Genomic DNA, 12,882 nt, shown 5'->3' on the forward strand with positions numbered 1-12,882 from the left:
CGACAAAATCCGTCCTGATGTTTCGGAGATAAGCTGAAACAAAGAAAGACAGATGGACAAAAATTAAAACAAATTTATTTTGCCCTCGGCGTTGCCAGGATGTTTTGACACGGGTACCTTAAAATAATAGTAACAATATTGATATAGTTGAAAATTATTACTCACACATTATTACTACCTGTATGTGCAGTGTAAATCTGGATCAGTGGTGGTATACACTAAATTCTTATTCCCTTAAAAAAATTAATACAGTTTCACTCAACTCTGTTTCAGACAAGTCCTGTCATGGGTAGAGAAAGTACCATACATCGGACCGAAGCTAGAAGCTCCACTATTGGAGTTCCTCCGCAACCAGAAGGCGAGGCTGCACAAAAACTCGGAGCCAGGTGACAATCAAGGCTCGGTGCTGTCGAGTATTCTAGAGAAGTTTGTGCTGGCGATGGTTTTGTACTTCGTAGTCTCGATTGTGAATGCACTCGCGCAGAATTACAGCAAACGGGCTGGCAAGAAGAAGGGGAAGAAGAAGGATTAGGATCCGAAGACGTCGGGCGATGATGTCTCTCTCGGTATGATTGTCTGCTTTTTGTGGGGCTTCACAAAACTGAGCTGGTGAAGGGTGCTTTGTGAGGGACGAGCGCGCTATTACAATGATGTGCCATTTTTCGCATTAACCTAAAACAAATGCTTGATCATATCAGCTGGAAGATGTCCATTGCTGAACAAAGGCCTCCCCTAAAGAACTCCTGTCCGGTCCTGCGCTGCCCTCATTCAACATATTCCGGCGATCTTGACCAGATCGTAGGTCCATCTTGTGGGTCTTCCGGTACGTGGTCGCCATTCGGGAACCTTACTGCCTAATGAGTAATTAGATAATTACTTAATAAAATAAGCCAATTCTTATTGTATTCTATTTATTTATTATAGTGTATGCGAATTGACACATCTACTGCTATCGTTACTCTTTTATATTCGAATGAAAACTTTATAATTCTTAATTATACTAAATTTCGTCGCCTCATTGTACTTCAGTGATCGACTCTCAAAGATCGCATTATTTTATTACCTGTCAAGTTTGCCTTAAAAGTTTATGCTCTCTTCATAGTTAAAACCTTTTTTTAATCTTATCACCGTTTATTACCGCTAAAATATAAAAACACATACTCTAGTTAGTCTACTTTAATGTGACATTTGCTAAATTGTGCTGTATCTAGCACATAAGCCACAGTAGAAAAATAGAAAATAATAGAATTACACAAACCCTTCACTATAGCGATAACATTTCATTTGCTAAACTTACAATATTATTATTATAATTCTCAATATATTCTTGATAATGTTCTATATGTTCATGAGCATATTGAGAAATCTGCTAGAAACTGTGACAATCATAATTTTAACATGAGGAACAAACATAAACTTGTTATGCCTACTACTCGGTTAAGTCGAGTTAGAAAGTCTTTTATTTGGCGATGTATGTGCTTTTTCTATATAATCCCAAAAAAATGTACAAAACATATGTGTTACGAAATTTAAAATAATTCTAAAAACGTTTGTGTGGGAAAGGTTATTATAACATAAACGATTTTCTTGATACCGGGAATACACACTGGGAATGAAGCGGACACCCTCAGGCTCTTTCATTATAAATGTTTATTTTACGATATTACATTGTAATCCATATATTTATAGAAAAAAGCCCGCTGTGTTTCTTGTGCCCGTTTTTCTCAGGTCTGAGGCAGTCTATTTTGCATGGGTGGTTGTTTTTGGCGTTCAATAAGTGATTTTGAATGTAATTTTGGATAAAAATGTTTGAATTTTTAATTTGAATATAGTTCTAAAATATTATTATGCCTTTTTCAGTGCGACGGCGATTAGAAAAACATCAGCATCGGCTTCGGTAGTACGTGTGTATTATGTATTACAAACATTTGTGGTTCCGGCACGTTACTCTATGGCCACAACATACCATAGATTGTAAACTAATCAGGAGATAGTATGCCGTAGCTAACTATAAAGATATTTATAATAACAAAAACAATCAATTCTATGTGATTTTCCTTGAGTATGAAAATCACTATAATCCATTTTAAAGATAGATAGATAATTAAATAGTCGGTACTATGGGGACCTTTTTGGGGGATTTTTAGTTGCATTATTAGGATTTTTCGATAGACAAAACCCATGGTGTGTGAAATTTATATTAAAAAGTATCATTTTATTATTATAACAATGTCAAGCACTCGCTGCTCACTGCTTTTGGAACCTTTTCATACTTTTTCATAATACAGTTACAGAAACATACACTTACATTAATATGTAGTGCCGCAGGTACGGATGGCTTTTAGCATAAAAGTGATTTATTCGAATAATCTGTCGTGCAGTGTGATAAACAAACTGAAGTTAAACAACGTTTTGATCAATGTTATTTGTAAAATACTTATTATTTCGTCGTCCTGTGAAAAAATCGTTATTGTTTTATGACTTTACCAAAAGACCAATAAAAATATTTCAATTTTTTTGTGTGCTCTATCTGTTTAACGGTTTTGAGGATTGTATTTTGTACAAACCAAGACATCATCCACATGAAATTAAATGATCAATTGAACATGTAAATCAGAATCTGTTGTCACACATTCAATAGATATGCCTTCTATACCAATCAAATTATATTTTTCAATAATTAGATTTGTTTATCACTGCTGAACATGAGAACCTGCCATCTTCAAAAGTGTCGGGATAAATTGTTTATCTCATTACAATAGATGTTCATAATTTCGTTAATTTTCATTTGAAAACTAGTTTTGAATAATTACAGTCACGCAAAGTGAGTGACTTTCACATTTATAATAATATTGTCTTAGTTAATTTATACGCCTAGATAGACTGTGACAGCTGGGAACACTTCGAAATAAATAGCGTTGAACTGTTAACCTCTATTTTCAGCAACGCACACACACTAAATCAAAGTGACATACGTATTGCACGTACGTAAGACGTTGCTTGTCGTGCACGCACATTAAAGTAATAAACCTGGCCTGTTTTCATGCGTTGCCTAACAGCAAGAGGCTCTATCTACACGTATAAATTGTCTTAGAATGTTATGGATTATAATTAAAAGCGTGTGTGAATTATATATTAAAAGGCATAGAACGAATGTTTTTTACAAGAGTTGTGTCCAAGTGTTTTACATGAAACTTTGTATGGGTGAAATACTATATAATAATAATATGTAGTAATATTATTGGTATTTTTGAAGTGAGAAGTAGCAGCTATCGCGCGACTATTATTATCTTGCCTTTACGACATAATTTCCTCCATAGACAAAGAGGATTGGTCGATTGTCTCATTATTTTTTTTCTAGAAAATTTTGGCTCATTCTAGAATGGGGAATTGGCTAGAACAATTTCTTTAATGTGATTACCTAACAATTTTATTTTGTTTTCCACCTTATAATATTTGAAACATTTATTTCGTCGATAATTCAAGCACTCTTCATAGTTTGCGAAATTTTAATAAACAAAATTCTGGCTAAAATACTAGGTCGCATATACGGAATACAATCGATTCAGTGAAAAAAAAAAACCGTAACATGTCACATCCATAAATTGTCATAAGAGGACATTCTTTAGTGTGAATAACTTAATGACTAGTATAATGCGTTTTATCAGTTATAAATAGTGGGGTAAGTATATCACAATGTACTGAGTGTAAAACACCTGAGAGATAAATACCTAACTAACTATTGGATTTTAACTATGATGTGTCTTAGAAGAAAAAAAAAACAAAATACATAAGTAAATACTCATCAATTGTAAAATCTTTATAAACCTCCTCTGCACCCTAAAATAATGTACAGGGAAATGATTTCACTAGAGAGAGTTTGACGTATTCGGCTACATTATGAGACAGCAATTAACTGTTATTACTTGAAGGCACGGAAAAAATCAAATACACAATCAACAATACTGAAAAAATATTGGCTGTACAATATTCTGTAAGATCTATGTTATGTAATATCTCTCTTTGTCTATGGTCTCTTAACAAAACCGACCACAGATACAAACTAAAATAATCAACTAGGACTAGTTAATTATAGAACTGAGTAATTGTAAAACCGTAGTTGTTTAATGTTCACCACCAGGTGTCTTCAGAGCTCTTTTTTAAAATTCCTATTCAATAAGTCTTTTTTTCTTTGTATAATATTCGGCCAGGCTGACTTTTCCGAACACTATCCAATTCGATGTACTTTTGTGCAGTCATCCTACGTTCATGTTTCGAATACTGAATGACATCTTCAATAAAAAAAAAAGAATTATCTTTTCGAAGAGTTTATAGTTTTGTATATTTCTGCTGTGGTCGCTGTGAGGGATTTTGTCGTTATTAGTTTTTTATTTTATTATTATTAGGTGTGTTTTTAGAGCTTCAAACATAACTAAGATGAAGCTTGAAGGTTGGCAAACCAATGATTAATTATTGTTATATTAAATTGCACATTAAAAACTATGTGATGTATAACTAATAGTATATCCTATACATACAATAGTAAAAAGTGATGGGAAATCTTTTGATTCCTTTTTAAGTACATTTTGCGACCCGAACAGTATTGCCCCCCCTTATATAAAAAATCAGTACCAATCGATTAAAGAGTTAATTTTTTGAGCTATTATTGAAACATAAACTCATGAATTTTTAAAAATATTTAACATTTAAAAGTTCTAACAAGCTAAATATTAAATGAGTGGAAAAGAATTACCAAAAATATTCTTCGACAAGTTATACCATTTGAAAACTGCCTTCAAATCGCTCCAAATCATATGAAATGAAAGACAGTCTTGGTCAGCATAATAATTTGTTCTAATTGCAAGCATTTCAAATTGTATCAAAATTTCAAATGAGAACTGGTTATTTCAGTAACGCTTACAGAAATTACATTAATATCATCGATACCTCGCATTGAAGTACTAGAGGATACTAGGACTTTTTTTGTATTGTGAGCACAAAAACATGCCGGACATTTTCAACATATATTTTGCTCATCCCCATATCCTCTATTTTCATTTAATATAATATGTTTTATACAGCCACAGAGACTTTATTCGTTAATGTGTGTTAAGGTATTTTTAGATTATACTTTCGTATAAAGTAAATATGTACGTATATATGTTAAGAAAAGGCATAATTCCTGTGCTAAAGAACCAATGCGCATAATATGTTTAAAACTTAAAATACATTCAAAACGTTGGTGACTAAAGAATCTAGTGAATACTTATATTATGATGTTACCATTAATGTAGGATTCAATTATTCTTAACGGTTAATTTATTTACTACATAATATAGTGGTTTACTGAGAGTTGATAAAATTTATGGAACGTCTCGCTTCATTATCAAAGACATTCATTACTAAATCGCTTAGTATTGTGGTATATCGGTAAAAGACAGCAATATCTGAGTTGAGAAGCAACTTTCGGTAAACAGGATTTAGTAAGTAGTAAGGTGTATAAGGAAGTAACCAATACTGTATTTATACTAAGATATATTAAGTAAAATGTAATGATTTCTTAAAAACTGATCATACTACAAAGTAATGTAATAAGGTACTTATATGTAAAAACCAGAATAGCACAGCGTTTGATTTAGCCTTAAGTATTGAGATATAGTCCGTTTTTAATGAGAGCTGTTTGGAATTTCGTGTCACAACATATTATATCCATTAATTTAATATGTGACTTGAGTTAAATGAGAAAATAGAATCCCAGTACTGAGCTACTCGTTAATTTGATAAAATTTCGAGTATATTCAGTATTACTATATCTTAATCAGTTGCATAGACAGAGTCGTATTTTAAATCAAATACATCGTCGTTTTACCCCGTTATAATACGGCTACTAAGATGTACCTAATATAAGTAAGAGAAGGGTATGAAAGTGTTCAGTCTACATAATTATTAAAATTATCGTGTATGATATTTACATTCCACGAAATATTACATAGTTAGGTTGAAAATGTATTTAATTTTAATGATAAAGTGGTAAGTAGTTGGTCTACAATGCAACGCTATTAAATTGTATTATTTAAGTGATTAGAATCAGTAATAGTTATCTATCAAATTAAATAACAAATTCAACCGAAATGATCTGGTCGAAAGAAAAAAATAATAATTTTAATAGTTTTCAAACACGGTAACGTTCTTAAGTTAAAAAATGTGTTTACTTAAAATTAATTAAACAAAATGAAATATCGCCCCAGTATATTAGCTTTCAAATTTATAATAAAGCGCATTTGAAATGTCCATAAATGTTTTAATAGTTTTAAGAGAAAATCCGGAGCTTATATAGCAATAAAATGAGTAATGCGTCGGATATGACACAATATTTTATCGCTTTTTATGTTGATGGTAGAGGTAAGCATAACCTTCTCTGTGAATTTATAAGTGTCCGTGAAATTATGTTGGCGCTATAGTAGCAATGGGTAAACTATAAAACGGTTGCCTAATACAGTTTATTTAAATATTATTATACTACATTATAATTTTAAACGCAATTTCAATCAAGTTATGTGATCTTCTTTAAAATGAATTCGACAAATATAATCAGTTATTAGCTTACTAGTAACCCCAAATATCAAATTTCACGTCATACACACTTACTACTCAAGCGCCACTTTAGACGGATTTGGAACTGTTATTTACTGATACGCGCTAGACAGTTAGACACTGTTCTTATGAGACAGCTCTCCTTACCTCTATCGTATATGGCTTATTCGATACTCTCAAAATTATGTATATTATTATGATTGACAGTATGTAGTTAAGAAAAGTAACGTTAACAAGCTGTCAGTAACATTTACTTTTGAAATTGTTTCCTATTGTTAAAAAATATTATATTTGTTTTATTTAATATAATTTAAAAAAAATTGATATTATTATATACAAAGACTCAATATTAACAGCTGTTTTGAATTATAATGCACATTAACTCGCATATTGCAATATTTGTGCGCCATCTCACTTGCATCGTATTTCAAAGCACTCGTAAATATCGTCGAGATTCATAGTTAACATGAATTCGTTAAAATTGAATGATATTTTGGATTGTTATTTTTTGTTTGTTTTCGTTGATTCGTATTATAATACTTTATCAGCACAATATTTTAAGATACCTAATATATTGATAGATTTATGAGTTTTGTGTAGGAGTGGTTTAGTACAAAATCACATAAGTTTATGGCAGCTTAGATATAAGGCAATAAATGAGTAATTATCTGAAAATCGTGGAGTATTTTATTTATCCCAAACAATATTTAAATAAATTTACAAAAAATATTTTGTAGAAACATAAATTAAAACCCTAAACAACTTAAAAATTAGCGTTGATGCAAATAATAGCACCGTTTTGCAAAAAAATTGGTTAATTTTCAAATATTGTCGCGTTCCGCTAATACGAAAATGTAGTGGCAGTGATTTAATTCTGGACTTTAATAATTTAGATACTATACATCAGTTTCGGAAATAATAGCATAATCTCTCAAGGTGCAATAGCTTATTCATAAGTAAAAATAAACATCACGATTTCATGAAGTGTGTCTCGTTACAATAGGACTCTTCCTTTTCCCCTACAATCCATTCATTTAATCTTAAATATTACAAAACTATTGGTAGTATCCATGTTTGTTCTTTCACGTCAAAATGTATCGGCAGATTTATGTGAATTCTGTATGAAAACGAGATGAAAAATGGCTACATAATATGGATTTGAATTGAAGTTGATTGGCGCATTTCGTCTTTCTATCGCACCACTGCCATCAAATAGGATTATGCTTCGTAATAAAATAGCAAAAGTTGAAATTTAGTTAAGTATGAAACGTACAGTGATTTGAAAACATAAGTTTGTATTATTATTTAGATTATTAAGACGACGAAGTATCAAAGCGAACAGTTGCTTAAAACGTAGTGGATTTCGGCTATATCTGTTGTTACAAGATTATAGCCGTCATCTGTAAATCTATCAATGACTGCACGTTTTATACAGTCGCTTTTTTCTTAGAGTTTTGCTAGGCTGACCCATCTGTATATTATCAGTATTTTAAAAAGTATTTGAATCTATTATCATGGCACTTAAGATCAATAACGATACAGAACTAGCATGCCTTTTTTAAAAAGAGGTCTATTATATCCAATTTAGCATTGTTTGTCGATGATTTATCAGTTGCCCTAGATAGTTCAAATCATATAGACTGTGTTTACACAGATTTAGCAAAAGCATTTGATGTCGTTGATCACCGAATTTTGTTAGCAAAACTTAGAGCGTACGGTATTTGTGGGAATCTTATACAATGGATGGGCTCATTTTAAGAAAAACCGTGAGATGAATGTTGTTATTGGAGGGTACCAGTCAAATACTTTTATTGCGACATCTGGTGTTCCGCAGGGTTCCAATCTTGGCCCCACGTTGTTCGGTATTTTCATTAATGATATACAAATGTTTTAAGTTTTGTCAATTCCAACTTTATGCAGATGACCTCAAGATGTAAAGTGAAATAAATAATATTGAAACCTCAAGGAATATGCAACAGTACAAAAGTAAAAGTACAAAAAAAATCTAACGACACTTAGCACGGACAATATATTAAAAGAAATTAATAATACCAACGATCTCAACTTTATAAAACCATATCAGTGATATGATATTACTATGCAATTGTAGAAACTCAATAGATCTCTGTTTTTTGCATAAAATTGTAAATGATTTGAAAATTCTGATGCTACAGTGGCGCCACCCTAATTTAATAATACACTTTTTCAAATACATAGATGATTCTCCTTGCCTCTACTCTGCATACAAATTATAGGGCTTCTTTATTTATTAACTTCCTACCTCTTTGTATACCTATTATTTTCATCATCACTGTTCTTTGAGTAAAAGTAACTGACAGTGACTTTTGTGGTGTACCTGACAAAGTGACATCCTTGACCCTGTGCTCCTTGTTAATGCAAACTGGAAGATTCAAGTAATCTGTATTTATATCTTATTTCTATTTTCTTTCATACAAATTGCAAATGAAATTAACAAAAATAGAATTTAGATAGAAATATTTCAGGGCTTACGCAGAAATCATGTTACGAGGATTAACAACTGTCTGCTTTCAAACACGAGGAGTAAAACAGTTGGTAAATGTTAAATGGGTTAAGCCAGAGTATGTGCCTGCATACAAACCGCAGAAGTCTGGTGATTTGGAAAATTTACCAAATATTTCTCAATCTTCCATTCCTGAAGACTACGCATTAAGTGAACATCTTAAAGAGTATGTCTACTATTTTTATTTATAAATACCTTAAAGAAATCCAGAAACATCAAAAAACTTTTAAAAATAATATGTTTGATTGCAATTTGTCTGTAAAATATACAGTATCTAAGTTTTGAATAAAATGTTTCTGTAAATTACTAATTAAATAATATTAATTACTTTCAGTGCACCAGAAACAGTGAAACAACTTTTCTCTGTAGCACATTTGGGTAAGAAAGAATACAATGCTTTAGTAAAAAAAGAACTAATGGACAGAGTAAGGAAACACAAATATGATGACGACACACCTGAAACGAAAAGTATGCTCGAATTTCCTATATTCTTCAAATATTTATATTGAATTAGAATACTAACTAATAATGTTTTTATCTGTTTAGTTGCAAAGTTAACTGGTCACATAAGGTGTCTGCAGGATACTATGGAACAGTTTCCACGTAATATTAAAACAAAGGTATGTATTATATCACTTAAGTCTTATAATTTAAATAAATATTAAATTTTTAATAAATATCTATACATACCGACAATTAACCTCAAATATATAAATGCACTCAAAACAGTTTTATCACTAATATTCAATATATATAGATATACTAATAAATTATTAGTAAATACTATCACCGTTGTATATTAAATTGATTTAATAAAAATACTAGAATATACAACTTGAACATAGTTATCAATTTTCATGCCACCTAGAACTTCACGATGTAGAATTCAGGTGTTGGTGTAATCACATCGTAAAAATTCACTCTCATCATTTTTCTCCATTGCGCCAAAAGAAGAACTTCAAAAATCAAACATAATATTTTTGTAAAGAATACTTGCTGTATCTTCATGTAGTACTGAAGCCAAAGAAGTAGCAAGAAATTTTTATGTGTTTCTTGGTATGTTGGTATATCCGGACAAACTGCTAAAACTACTGAATAGATTCAATTTAAATTTTACATGAATATTATCAAGTAATTGAGCCAACATATGAGCTACATATTAGGCAGGCATAGTATTTTTGCTGCTTTATAGTGTTGAATCGGAAGACAACCCTGGCAGCAACTAGTGATTATAATAAAATTGTGGGTCGAGAATTGTGGTTCATAATTTTTTTGTGATACTGACAGATGTTACTGTGATTTTTATATTCATCAATAGCAGAGGAAAATTAGCTCTTTATCTATAGTAGGTATTGAACTATGTCTTCTGAGAATCTCAATTGTGTTTGACTTTAACAAGAATGTATATTACATAAATTAATTGATTTATAAATTTACATATGTAGGTATTTAAGTACATCTTCATGGTTTTTGCTATGCCAAATCTCACACTTCTGTGTGTGTTTTGCATAACATAATATGATTAATAAATTGACTCACTTTATTACTTTATGTCTTTGTTAAGCAGATACATATATTGTTATATATATAGCTTTATAGTGGCACTAGGTCGGCAGAATAATTTCAGCTATATTTATTATTGTGTTAATTTTAGTTTTGGATCATATTTCACCGTAGGAATATGGTTAGTCTAAAACTAAATGACTTGTCAAACTTAAATAAAACTTTTTAAAAGATTAAGACCCATGTAATTGTAACTGTTTTTACTGAGTTAGATCTGGATAGGTCTTGAAACATTGGTTTAACTAAAAGTTTTCTAAAGCTTTTTACTGTCACATTAATTAAAGAAAATATGACTAGTCAAACCGTTGATATATTTTTTCTTTTCTTTACAAGTAATATACATTTGCAGGTTTGCGTTCAAGAGCTAATTGACAAAAGAAAGAAGTTATTAAAGTTTTTAAGACAATATGACTACAAGAAATTTGAGTGGCTGCTGGAGAAACTAAACATTGAATATAAAGCTCATCCTGAGTATGTCTTTTTGAACTTTAACTAAGTTAAATATTTAATTGGGCTGGTGAATAATGGTAGTTTGATCATTGGATGAAAGTAAAAATTGTTTGAATATAAGATATTAGCAAATATTGTGGTACATGCAGGTCTCTAGAAATCTTAAATAATACTAACTGACCCGGCAAACATTGTTTTGCCATATAAATTATTTTTAGAGTTAGACTGTTTCTTTGACATTGCAACATTACTTTATTTTTCTTAAATTAACATAGCCTAAGTTACTCCTTATTACATCAGCTACCTGCCAATAAGTCCCGTCAAAATCGATCCAGCCATTTCAGAGATTAGCCGGAACAAACAGAGAGACAGACAGACAAAAATTGTAAAAAATGTTATTTTGGTGTATGTACCGTATATATAATCATATACATGTAGTAAAAAACGGTTATTTCAATATTACAAACAGACACTCCAATTTTTTTTATATGTATATTGAAGTATCTCTTTGTTACCTTAAAATAACACCATATGAATAACATTTTACCAATACCAGAATTCCAACAATAATAAGTTTGTCCAATTGTTTGTTCTGGTTAATTTCCAAATTGTTGGAAACATTTCACTGGCAGATAGATCAAGTTTATTTTTCAAATTAAGTAAAATAAATGTAAAACATCACACAAAATAATTGTAAAATTGCCCAGTACACAAAATATATTTTTGAGCTTTTTCAAAGTTTTAATACTTAGTAATAAAACTGTTTAACTTTGCCACATGTAGCATAAAAACGGATGAAATGAGGTTTTACTAAATCAGCACGACTTAGGCTTTTTCAAGGTTAAAGCATTCTCTCAACTTAGGCTGGCAATCCATTTCTTGATCCCATGGTGTTGCAGATGTCCATGGGCGGTCACCTCACCACTTATCACACTACTCATCTGAGCCTCTTGCCTGTTTGCCCCCTTTAAATTAAAAAAAACATAATGACCTATATAATAGAATTATCTAATTACTTCTACAGGGATCCTCATAAACTAACACGCAAGGAGTCGTTACGCAAATTAACCGAAATGCATTGTGATGAAATTCGTAACAACAAACTGGCCGACTACAGAAATCTACTTGAAAGCCAACAAGGCCCTTTCTTGGAAAATAAACTTAAAGCACTTAAGTTTATACGAAATGAACAGATAGAGCTTAAGTTGTCTATAACAGTTACAGAACAGGATATAAGTAAAGTTGAGAAGCAACTGGACGACTGGAAAATAAGGAACGAACAAAAACAAGAGTTGAAGAAAAAGAAGAAAAAGTTGATTTAAACTATTTTCTAGTTACATAATAAAATTTGTTAGATTTATTACTAAGTAATTTTATTTAATTTTTCCTTTATTTAACAACAGTAAAACTGTCAGTACTTTCTGATGTAGAACATTACAAATTTAAAGTTAAGATTCTTTTTTTTCAATTTCGGATCCTTTTTATGAATCACGCAAGGGTCATAACCCATAAAAGGCAACCTAACACAGTTAAACGTCCGTATACTATTACCGCCATGGACGTAGATCCAGAAGGAATCTGAATAACAAGGGAGTTTAAGTTTAATACTGCCCAGCAGTAGAAACTTTCATTAATGATGGATAGTCGCCGCTTAAGGAGACGTTGATCTAAGTAGAGGGATAAACGAGAAATTAAAATTCCCACTTCACTTTCCCCACATCCATCACTTAAGA

At 31.0% G+C, this 12,882-nt stretch overlaps 2 protein-coding genes across 5 annotated transcripts in view; both read left to right on the forward strand.

Annotated features, from left to right (window-relative positions):
- The window catches only part of LOC126974012 (vacuole membrane protein 1), a 35,503-nt gene extending 28,234 nt beyond the window's left edge, over window positions 1-7,269 (forward strand). For all 4 annotated transcript variants that reach the window (XM_050821378.1, XM_050821376.1, XM_050821379.1 and 1 more), the window contains 2 exons: window positions 274-566; window positions 1,861-7,269. In XM_050821378.1, coding sequence (XP_050677335.1) covers window positions 274-532 — 259 coding nt within the window. In that variant the 3' untranslated portion in view covers window positions 533-566; window positions 1,861-7,269. The remainder of the gene's footprint in view (window positions 1-273; window positions 567-1,860) is intronic.
- Window positions 7,270-8,976: 1,707 nt separating this feature from the next.
- LOC126974016 (28S ribosomal protein S15, mitochondrial) lies at window positions 8,977-12,512 on the forward strand. Its single transcript, XM_050821385.1, has 5 exons — window positions 8,977-9,302; window positions 9,471-9,604; window positions 9,683-9,756; window positions 11,049-11,170; window positions 12,174-12,512. The coding sequence occupies exons 1-5, from the start codon at window positions 9,115-9,117 to the stop codon at window positions 12,469-12,471; spliced, it is 816 nt and encodes a 271-aa protein (XP_050677342.1). The 5' UTR covers window positions 8,977-9,114; the 3' UTR covers window positions 12,472-12,512.
- Window positions 12,513-12,882: the final 370 nt, after the last annotated feature.

The sequence above is a fragment of the Leptidea sinapis genome, chromosome 31, assembly GCF_905404315.1.
Source record: "Leptidea sinapis chromosome 31, ilLepSina1.1, whole genome shotgun sequence".
NCBI lineage: Eukaryota > Metazoa > Arthropoda > Insecta > Lepidoptera > Pieridae > Leptidea > Leptidea sinapis.